Here is an 11,469-nt window from a genome sequence, read left to right as displayed (position 1 = left end):
TGTGCGCGGCGGGAACTCGGGGCGAGGCGGAGGCCGCGCAGCCGCAGAGCGGCAGTGCCAAGAGGGGCGGAGGGGGCAGAGCGGCGGCCGCACGTGCCGCGCGGGGCGGCGGTTGAGGTGCGGGGGGAGCGGGTAGCGGTGTGGGGAGCGGGGGCGGCGGGCGGGTAAGCCGGCCTTCCCGCCCCGTGTGGCCGGGCCTCCCCTCAGGCGGCTCCCGCACAGCGGCGCCGCTTGTCTGGACCCGGCGGAGACCGGTCTGCAGCGGGGAGCGGGACGGAAGGGCGCGGGGGGGGGAAGAAACGTGAACCGCCGCCTGCGAAGCGTGTCGGCATGAGGTGGGGGCGTAGGGGGGTTACTGCTTTCAGGTATCAGGAGAAAGGAGTTTTTCCTTCGGAACTTTTGCACACGCAAAATCAAACTGCTTAGACTTTCTGTGGGTGGCTGATGCACGGTTGCGCTTCTATTCGGCCACCCAAGTGCTTTTTTCAAGCTGTAAATGTAAACGTAAGATCTTCTCCTTGTATTTCTAGGGCTGTGCTTGTGTGGGGAGGGAAAAAATCGTCCCCGTTTCATAGAAGCTACTGACCACTCGCCAAAATGGTGGTTTTCACATGCAATGCCTGTGGAGAGTCTGTGAAGAAAGCGCAAGTTGAAAAACATGTGAACGTCTGCAGAAACTGTCAGTGCCTTTCTTGCATGGATTGTGGCAAGGATTTCTGGTAGGTGAAGGATGAGAAATAGCCTTGCTTACTCTGCAGGGGTTGTCACAAATACAGGATTTTCCTATACTATATTAGAATTAAATTTGCCAAATTCTAATAATTCATATATGTATTTAAAAAGTACACGCTTTTAGATAATTTAAAGCATAATCATCCAACTTGGAACAGCGGGGACAGCTAAACCACACAGTGAACAGAGTTGCAATTTTTTCTTTTACAGTTTTAAGTGACAGTGCTTTCAGCTTTTGATCATCAACAACTGTTACTTATTTTGCTCCTGTGGAGAGAGTGAGATTGGCAATAATATCAAAAATTCTGAATTTGGTTGTCATTCCTCAGCACTCAGAGGAAAGCAGTGCTGCTATCTGCTTTTGAAATAGAAATATATGAATTTGCATAAGAAAATAAGATTGTCCTAAAATAATGATTATATTTCTCAGTATTTAACTGATAAAAGATTAAGATCTATATTATTCATTCCTTTTTGGGGGCACTTCCACATTGGTCAGAACTACACTACCACATTAGTATATCTATATTTAGGAAATAGGTTTTTGCAAGCATTTTTTTACCTGGTTTTCTAATTTTAAAAGTGTGAGTGTTAAAACACAGATAATAGCTGTGCATACTTTACATGTACAAATATGCATAAGTTATAGAGTCATTAATAAAAGCAGCAGTATACAGAAGACTGATTTTGCAAGTCAGAAAAATTCACTGAAGGCTGTAGCATGACACAAATGTCAGCAGTCTTGCAAGCATGTACTTTAAGCAAGTTGAACTTTACTCATATGAGCATTGACAGTATTAAGGTTTAAATGACAGATGCTATCATCTACTACTTCAGTTTGTTGATTACATAAGTCTTGCATGCTTCGGAAGTCTGAAACACTTCAGTGAACTAAAGTTAAAAATCTCCTGTGTTCAAGGGGTGACGATTATAAGGAACATGTGAAGTGTGTAAGTGAAGACCAGAAGTACGGTGGAAAAGATTTTGAAGCCAAAACTAACAAAGGAGATGCTAAACAACAGGAGTGGATTCAGGTAAAGTTTGTACTATATGCAGATATGATAAATAACATTTTTTTATAATTGTTAAAGACACGAGAGAGGCTAACAAACCAGAGTTCTGTTTTTCCCAATATCCACAGCTTTCTTTTGGCAATTCCTTGGTAGGTCTATTACTTATCCTGGTAAGAAATTGGTTTGAATCTATCTCTTACTAGTTTGATTTACCATTCCCTAATTCTTGCATACAAAGAGGCATTGATCATTGTCTACCCTCTTCATGCTATGTACGCTTTTGTAGACCTCTGTCAGGCATCCCTCCTCATCTCATCATCTCTGTTCCAGGCTGAAAAGTCCTATCCTGCTCAGTTGTTCTTACATATGTAAATTATATCCGTGGTCCTCTGAAGTCTTCCCGGTTCTACTGTATCTTAGTAAAATGAGGTTACAGGAACTACATACACTGTTCAAGATATGGGTGAACCATAGATTTAGTCTGTGTCATAATGATGTTTTCTGTGTCCTTCTTTATTCCTTTCTTACTGATTTTTGTCAGTTGATCTTTTTTTTTTTTTTTTTTTGAATGCTGCTGATCATTGTGCTGGCATTTTCATGGAATTGGTTATTTTAACCCCAAGATCTTGTGTCTAAGCTCCAGTGGTCAACTTTAGGCCTGCCATTTTAGATGTGAAGTTAGGATTGTTTTTCCTATGCATGCTGCTTTACATGAATTTGTGTTGAAATTAATTCACCTTTTTATTACCTAGTCACTCATTCTCTTAAGGTCTTTCTGGAATTATTCACAGTCCTCATGCTGAATAACTTCATATCATCAGGAAAATTTTCCTGCCCTCTTTTTAGATATTTTGTAAATATGTTGAACAGCAGAAACTCCAGCATGAATGGAAATGTCCACTGCCCTTCAGGTAGTTAGTTATCCTATGAAAAAACCTACCCTCTTACATCTGTTAGTTTCCTTTAAAGGTTTTAGGAAGGAACTCTCAAACATGTTTTTAAATCCTCATTAGATATAATTAGTTAGATCACCTTTATTCATGGATTTGTTGATTTCTATCCCGTATAGAACACGATCTAACAAAGTACTAAGCTATGTGGACACTCAAGGAATATGAACAATACTATTGAAGTCAACAGATTACTGCCATTGTTGAGATTGAATGTTGTTTGGTACGTTGTTCAAAGGCAGTATGATGTGAATCCTCTTGCTTATGAAAATTATTAGCCTTCCTCAATAGTAAGTACTTTCTACAGAGAAAGGTGAGGGATTATTACAGAGTGTCCTTTTCTGGTAGTCTTAACATCCTCAAAATCTTTCAGTAAAAAGATTTTCAGAAGTACAGGAAGGCTTCCCGGTGTCTAGTGGTGACATCTTTAAATAATGGGCAGCTCAGAGCCTTTTTGTCCCATGAGCAGCAGTGCTGTTCAAGTAACTGCCATAAGACCCTGTCTAACCTCCTCTGCTGTCTCATGCTGGCACCTGTAGCATAGAAATATTCCGGAGCTGTCTTAGAGGGATTAACTGTTGATGAAGCTCACTCTGCTGCCAAAAGAAATGCGTGTCAAATTGGCCTCAAAGTTACCCAGATTTTTCACATCTCTAGGAGTTTACAAAAACTAATCAGTTGACAATTGCTTTTCTTAATGTAGGTCTTTTTCACACTGCAAGAAGCTCCCATGTGATACAGTTACTTTACTTTTAAATATTTTTATTACAGGTTGTAACTTGAACATCAGAAAGCATTGGTGAGCAGTCCTGCTTGCTTCTGCTTAGTATCTAGGTATAAATATTTGTATAGATAACTTTTACACATCTTCTGATCTATGATAAAACAAAAGGTGAGTGTTCTTCCCATGGGTATTGAACAGTTCTTTCGAGCAGGCTATACAGTCTGTGGGTACTGGGTGATTTCTGTCCAATGTGTTTATAACTTGCATACCTTGCATGTATCATTTTATCATTATGCTTCTTTACTGATTTAATTCTGTTTTTCTTCATTCAGAAAATTCATGAAGTAATGAAGAAGCCAAACATAAGCCCTAAAGTGCGGAACATCCTGGAGCAAATGCGTGTCTTTGATAATATTCCAAGGAAAAAAGTAAAGTTTCAGGTATGTTTTAATAGAGATTTGTAGTAATCCATGCAGTGAGCTTTAAAATAGACCTTCTTAGCGAGTGCCACTCTCTTTTAACAAAGATGGGACAAATTGCTTATTTGGGCATTGGTAAATAGATGGTGTAATAGCTGAACTTAAAATAGGCAATGTTTGTAAAATTTATCTCCTTGCTTAAAAGTGCTATTTTAATTAGGTATTAAGCCAGAGACTCACCTTTCAAGCTTAATCTCCATGTGTAGGCTTGTTCTTTTTTTAATACCTGTCTTTTTCTCTATTTGCAATTTCTGTTGAATGTCCAAATTCTTAGACATACTTTTAAAGGATTCTTATTTCTGTGGCTTGGTTTTTTCCTGGTAAAGGCAAGGTACTGTTTTGAGAGTTTTCCTGTTGCTCAGTATTCTGACAGAATCTCCCACACTGCATGCTTCGCTAAACTTTGCATCACAGACAAAGCAAATTCCAAATGTTTCATGTGGTATCAGTGAAGAATTACTGGCAAGCTGGGCTTTTTTTTTTTTTTTTTGCTCCCCTGTGTTCTGTGCCTCAGATTGTGAGGCTGAGAGATCATGATTGCTTCCAAAGCATTCAAATAGAACCTAATAGAGCTGCGGTGAAATTGGTGCTAGTGAGCTGAAGGTTACAACATTTTTCGAAATTAATGTTCTAAACAGGAAAAGTGATACTGTCAAGAAGCCTGTTTCTTTTTGGCAAGATGTTTTGCACTGGAAGATCAAAAGGTTGTGCAGTTCATTGTTCCAACTTAGTAATGTAACTTTCCTGGGATTTCCATTGCAATGCAAAAATTTTTACATTAGGTTTTACTTAGAATTCCATGTTCCTGAAAGTTGATCTGTTGCTGATAGATGCAAGTAGAAATTTACTGCTTTGTTTTAATTTTCAGCAGGAACTCCTGCAATAGCCCCAACAACTTTCAAATGTTTGCATTGAGTTACTTGCTTAAATTTTACTTTTCTGTAATAATCTAAGGTGTCTATTTAGGAGCATGACCATCTGTCCAGTACACGAATAAATAAATAAATAAGATTGGATCCTTAATGTTTTAACTCATGGAAACAGTCAGAAGGTTTGGTAGGACATTAACATAACCAGCTGTATTCAAAAGGTGGATGGATTATCCCTTCTATATACTTACTTCTTCTGGGTTACAGTTGGTGAGGCAATTGAGAGGAATGGTACATCCTCATAGCAGTATGCAGGCATTATGTGAAACAATTTAGCATGGAGGTTTAAGAGATTCATAGAAAGTAAACATCTAACCAGATCTTAATCAGAAGAAATTATTAGATTCCTAAATGAAAAATAAAACCAAGAACCAAATACATGGTAATCAAGAAAAAAAACAGATGCACCTTTTCAGTTATTGTTGTTTATTTTCCTGCACAGAACTGGATGAAGAACAGTTTAAGAATTACTGACAGCACTTTGCAAGACCAGGTGTGGGATATTTTCTCTGAAGCAACCAGAAACGTAAGTTCAGTACAACATCATACAACAGGAACACAGTGAAATGCTTTGAAAACCTTTCAAAGGGGGAAAACCCTCCCTTTGTAGATGTTAGCAGAAATATCGTCTCCCATTGTTACAGTGGATTATCTTATAATGTAACATTCCTAGGCTAAATTGCTCATTTGTGGAATATTCTGTTGCTAAAGTAGTGATTAAAAATTTGGACACAGTGGCATGATTGTGACATGATAATCAGACTAACTTTATTCTATACTATTAGGACATAAGGAAAGGGAAAAACACTATCTTTGCTTCCAGTCTTTTACCACACACTAAGAAGGAATAAAACAGCATCTTTTCAGAACTTTAATGGCTTCAAATTAATGTTTATTGGGGTGTGAAATTAACAGCACCTATTTTACCTATTTTATTAGCAGAGAGATGAGATCCTCCAGTTTGTGGTGCAAATTCCTCCCATTTCTGTGTCTAAATCGTGGACTCCCACTGACCTTTTTTCTCAGTGCCTAATTCGCTATTTCAGTACTAGCGTAACATGTTTTGGTAGGGTGTTGTTTTGATTGTTTGTTTACATCTATTGCTGCTACTAGAAAGCTGTTACAGAAGCTTACTTCTCTGTTGATGTAAAGATCGCTCTCCCTCTCCTCCCAGCTTCTTTTGAGGAAGAGCACAGGCATAGCTTTGACATCAATCCCTTGTTGATCGTGCTTCATTTTCCTGATTTGATGATTCCAGTTAAATCTATTTGTAGTTTTTCTGAAGCATCCAAATATAAGAGCCAGGAAGGAAGGAAATATTTTTTTTTTAAATTATATGAACATAACATAAACTTTGGGCACTGAATTTCAAGTACATTGTCTTGCTGGGATGTTAATTCTGAGTTGGTACAACTTCACTAAAGCCATAAGCAGTTCCCTCTTGATTTAAACTGATTTTTTTTTAAAAAAAAAATCTTGAATATGAACAACTATTTTATTTAAACCCAAGTCAACAATTTACATTTTCCATAAAATATAGCATTAAAGTAAAATATATAACACAGCTTTCTTGCTCAGATTGTTTCAAGGCACCTTTAAGAGTTCTTAAAAACATCTCAAGATATTCTCTGTAATACATAACTTGAAGTGTACATACTCAAAGAAAGTTCTTAAGTGGAATTCAAATTGAATTGAAATTACTCTTTACAAAAGCATGTTGGTATTAAGTTGCTTGTATAAACATGTATTCTCTTTCTAAATAGCCACATTAACATTTCAGTAATTATATTTCACTTGTACTTATTAAAGTTTAATTTAAAGATAAAAATGTTCATTAATATATTCTTCTAAAAAAATAAATTATAAGCCCAGGAACATTAAAAGGAAACCAAATATACAATATATATAAAGTACAATTAAAACAGCCAGCACTGCCTTTGTTGACATCATGCAATACTAGTTTCTTGTCCCAGACATATCCCAAGACAGGGAACTGGGTGGCAAAGCTAAGATTATTATTCAAGGGATGTATATTTGGGAATAGGTTCTGTATCTTTCTGTAATATGCTGTATTTTTGTCTGTGTAAATCAAAGAGTTGTCTCTCCCTTAACTTAATTACATTTAGCAAATATGTTAAAAATACATAGAAGATTATTTCAAATGGAAATTATATATGTTCTAAGATGACATTTCTTCTGTCATGTTCAGGTAATTAGCATTTAGGCTGTAAAATTAAAAGAAGAATCAGTCACATTATTTAGTGCTATTTCTCGGGTGGCTGGTGTCCCCACAGGTAAGCAATTTAATTGAATTCAGGATATTAGTGTTCTTGAATGACCTAGTAGAGAGAAGTTACAGTGTCAAAAAAGTCATATAAAAATTGTAATAATCTGTTTTTCAACAAAAGATTTCAAGTGAAAAAGAACAAGACAAACCACAACAGAAAGAAGAGCAGCAGTCAGCAGACACTGGTGAAAAAACAATGGCAGAAGAAAATGGGATTACAAATGATAAAACTGAGAGGAAAAAGAATAAGAGAGAACGAAAAGAAGAGAGACAAAAGAACAAAAAGAAGGAGAAAAAAGACTTGAAATTAGAAAACCCGTCAGAAGTAAAAAAGAGTAAAAAGTCCAAAAAAGGAAAGGAGAGCTTGGAGAAGGAATTTGAAATAAATGGAAGTGGCCATGAGAGTGACATAGAAGAAGAAACAAATGTAAAGAAACGCAAACATAAACATGCAGAAGGTATCCATCCTACACCTTATATTCTTGTTTGTTTTCAAGATGCTTTTTCCTCAGTGCCTTAAAGCTCAATAATTACTTTTAGTAGAATTTTTAAAGTAGTAGTTTACATATACAGATTACATTAATTTTAACACTGTGGTTGCACAGTCCTTTTAAAAAATCTGAACCTCGTAGCCAATACAAACTCGTGTTAGAAGAACAGAAACTTTAAGTCACGTCAGAACTTTTCTTCTAGTTTTAAAACTTTTTGTATATGTTTATCCAATTCCATCTCTAGAGGAACCTCATATCACAACAAAGAGAATGAAAACTGAAAACATTTCAGAAGACATGGAGACAGAAAACACTAATGGCAATGAAGAAAATGTGGGAACAGATAAAGGTATTCTTAAAGGGGGAGTTTAGGTAGTTACAAAAATATTCTGAAAAAGACCTAGTGCAGAATATAAATACAGTGCCTTTTGCAGCAAGCCATGAAATAAATTGTGCCTCAGTATATATATGTATATTCAGTATACGGTACCTGTTGCAGAGCCTGTGCTACACTTAACACCTGATGCTGAATTACTGCTCTCATCTGTTGGTTCTGCTGAGCTGGCAACCTTTGGCTACACTTGCTTTTGCTGGGCAGGGAGGAATTTGGCATATTTGTTTCTCCGCAGCAGGTCTCTTCCCTGCTGCCATGCACATGAGCCAACAGAGAGGACAACAGCTCTCTTGCATCACTTTGTATCTCTTATCTCCCAAGTTTTGCTCGGTGAATCGTCAATGGGACTTTAGCTGTGTTTGACCTTGGTTTATGCTTAGATAAACCTACTTATGCCTATCACCCAGCACACTATTACTGTCAGGGAATGTCTGTATTTAACATACAGATTGTTTATTTGGAAACTACATGTTAATGACCTCTGCAGTGGGTACTGTGTGAAATTCACTACCTGTGCTCTAAAGGTGAGGAGACAGGAGCGTCCCAACTATTCCTGTATTATGTAAGAGTTGCTGCTTAATAGCTGAAGCTCAGAACTTAAGTAAAAGCAATCCTGACCCTAGCTGTTCAAGTAGTACGTGTGTTCTTCACCTCTATCTTACTGTAATCTTAAGAAACACCCTACCCGACTTTATGCTTAAGACACCCTCCTGTTGTAGGGTGAGTAAGATAACAATGAACTGTGGTGGTAGCTGAACTGTTTCCAAAATTAGGAAACTGAAGACTGGTTCCTACTAAGATGACGACCTGGAAATACCTGATTTCACTAATGATGTACACCTAATTATTTCCTAGGTAAATTCAACTGGAAGGGAACCATCAAAGCTGTTCTGAAACAGGCTCCAGACAATGAAATTTCCATTAAAAAACTAAGAAAAAAGGTACTGTATAACATAGTTTTTAAATCTCCTTTGTTCTTGTGAATTTCTTTCTGTAATGCTTAAGTTCATAAAATCCTGTCCCACACCAGCAAAAAAATTTGACAAAGCAAATTTTGCTTTGACTTTGCTTGCTTTTTTGATCAATTATCCAAGTAATTGATATTTAACAGACTGTCAGTAGACGGAATATCAACTGAAGGACATGTTCTTTATTGCTTACTGGACTAGAGGAGACATTGAGTGCTAATTCTGAAAAGGAATAAAAGCATAATAAATTCCATGCTACTTTTAATATATTAACATGAATGTAGTATTGCTTACAGTGGAATTATCGTCACTAACTCAAAACTGTTGCTCTGTCTTTGTGCAGGTTATAGCTCAGTATTACGCAGTAGCTGGTGAACATCACAAATCAGAAGAGGATATTCTAGTCATATTTAATAAGAAGGTCAATAACAATCCCAAGTTTAAAGTTTTAAAGGACAAAGTTAAACTCCTGAAATAAGAGTTTGCATATTTTTCATAACCTTTGCATTTTAATCTTGCAGTTAAATTCTTCTCTCAGCTGTACAAATACCACGTATTGGTCTCAATTTAAATTGTGTGTGTGAGAGCAGAATTTAAAGACTGGTTCCTCCTCTTTTTCTAGATTTATCACAGAACATTTTCAGATATTTTATTTTTCGATTTTATGGAAAATGTATATTTTTGGTACAAGTATTAAGAGGCATTGAAAATAATTGTTGCCTACTATATTAAAATTCTACCAGTAATGGCTATAATTTATAGGCATGAATGTTTATCAGGACCTGGGTTGTGCAGATTTTTGTAGAAACTATTCTAAGAGCAAATAAGATTTTCATATTCAGAAACCCACCATGGAATAAATGTTTTGTTACGCTGAAATTCAAAATGGTATGACAGATATCCCCTTTACGCACTGTAGCTAGTATATGCATATATAACCTGTTAATTTTAATAACCTGTTAATTTTGTGTCATAAAATGCATAATTAAAGCGTCTGTCAAATTTGTGTATGTAATATTGCACATTGGGTGAAAAAAAATCTAATGACTTAGTTACCTGTATATGCATAGCTACTCAATGTTTTAATTAGTGATGCAATTGACTTCAATGTAAGTGGTCACATGGACTAGAAATTGACTGATGAAATAAATTTCTTTAAAACACCACCTTAAATATAAAAAAATCTTGCCACTTTATGATTATGTAATAAATTCACAAATTATACAAAATTTGAAGAGGCTGTTATATCGCAGTCACCGAAACAATTTAGGCAGGCCAGAAATCTTACATGTAACGTAAGAGACAGAGTGGCCTGCAGAAAGTTACTAAAAGTTTATCGGGTTTTAATCAAATGCAAAATACTTCCAGAGGGGGAGTTTCCTACCATGAAGTCATCTGTTAAAAACAGAAGTAGAAAGCCAGTGAAAATGTCTTGCAATAGGTGGTATGGTGGTGTGGAAATTGCATAGTGCTTGAAAGCACATACACTTTTACAAAACTCCATAATGAAAATACGTGAATTTATAGAAATACTGAATATATTAAAAGTATAAATACGAAAAGATTAACTGATACACTGGGTCCAGTTTTTCTGAGTACTTATTTGTTTTGTTTATTATAAAAGTTGAAATAAAAATGCCTAATAAATTAAAGATCTCTTCAAAAAGTGTTTGTTGTTAATTCATGAGAATGGCTTTGGAGATAAACAGAATAAAATTTATTTACAGACATGGAGAAACTTCGAGAAGTTGTTCGAACACATTTAAGAAACTTAGACTTCTTTTTTGTTTGTTTTTAATTTAGGAAAGGACATACAAAATAGTAAGTCCTTGTAAATGAAACAAATTAATACAGTGCTGTTAATCTTTTCACCGTATGTATTTTACAACAAATGTTGTTACATTAAGATCCTAAATAGTTTTGTTACAGTAATTGTTACAGGTTTTAAGAATTATTTTTGTTTAGAATTCATTCCAAATTATGCCATTCTCCTACACTTTTCATTTTCCATTGCTGTTGACTACAACATGTGTGAACGTATAGAAACTACGTTTGCTGAACTTTTGCTGATGATATCCTAAGTTCTTGCAATGACAGCAGCAGTTACGGATGCAGTCAGCAGCTGTTGCAGTTGTGGTGGTTAATTCTGTACTGTGCCTCCATCATTTCCTCCCTACCCTCAAATGAGGATCTAACCTCTCTTTCTGTCCTGTGCTTCAGAACACCCGTCCCATGTCCACAAGCCAGGATTGTCCTCCTGCTGCCTGCCCCGTGGCAGCATACCTCGTAGCTCCGCTCAGTCTGTGCCCAGGGTGGCAGGAGCGCGTTCTGCCCCGAGCTGTGCAGTTGCACCGCTGGCCATGCGACTTGCCAACCTGCATTACCCACACATTTTTTCATTAAAGGCCTACTATTTTCTCAACATGCTTATGAACTCATGAGCTGCATCTTTTTTCCTTTTTCAAACTGGTAACAGCAGTTTGGATTGTTTATGCTACACAT

At 36.6% G+C, this 11,469-nt stretch overlaps 1 protein-coding gene across 4 annotated transcripts; it reads left to right on the top strand.

Moving 5' to 3' along the window:
- The first annotated feature begins 39 nt into the window (after positions 1-39).
- LYAR (Ly1 antibody reactive) lies at positions 40-11,457 on the top strand. 4 transcript variants are annotated; one of them, XM_075752501.1, is made up of 9 exons: positions 40-132; positions 531-719; positions 1,652-1,766; positions 3,752-3,859; positions 5,270-5,353; positions 7,236-7,572; positions 7,850-7,954; positions 8,855-8,940; positions 11,188-11,457. In XM_075752501.1, the coding sequence occupies exons 2-9, from the start codon at positions 598-600 to the stop codon at positions 11,368-11,370; spliced, it is 1,140 nt and encodes a 379-aa protein (XP_075608616.1). In that variant the 5' UTR covers positions 40-132; positions 531-597; the 3' UTR covers positions 11,371-11,457. The 4 variants fall into 4 exon arrangements, with proteins under 4 accessions (XP_075608616.1, XP_075608618.1, XP_075608615.1 ...); XM_075752503.1 differs by lacking the exon at positions 11,188-11,457 and adding an exon at positions 9,311-10,539; XM_075752500.1 differs by lacking the exon at positions 40-132 and adding an exon at positions 195-335 and having other exon boundaries at positions 11,188-11,456.
- Positions 11,458-11,469: the final 12 nt, after the last annotated feature.

The sequence above is a fragment of the Balearica regulorum genome, chromosome 4, assembly GCF_011004875.1.
Source record: "Balearica regulorum gibbericeps isolate bBalReg1 chromosome 4, bBalReg1.pri, whole genome shotgun sequence".
Lineage (NCBI taxonomy): Eukaryota > Metazoa > Chordata > Aves > Gruiformes > Gruidae > Balearica > Balearica regulorum.
This window is presented reverse-complemented; position numbering and strand designations above follow the sequence as displayed.

Bases quoted from the DNA above. Each gene is read 5' to 3' on its own strand.
- LYAR (XM_075752501.1), top strand. From the start codon at position 598: ATGGTGGTTTTCACATGCAATGCCTGTGGAGAGTCTGTGAAGAAAGCG. The intron at 5,354-7,235 runs GTAAGTTCAGTA...TTTCAACAAAAG, and splicing joins TCTCTGAAGCAACCAGAAAC to ATTTCAAGTGAAAAAGAACA. The intron at 8,941-11,187 runs GTACTGTATAAC...CCTGTGCTTCAG, and splicing joins TTAAAAAACTAAGAAAAAAG to AACACCCGTCCCATGTCCAC.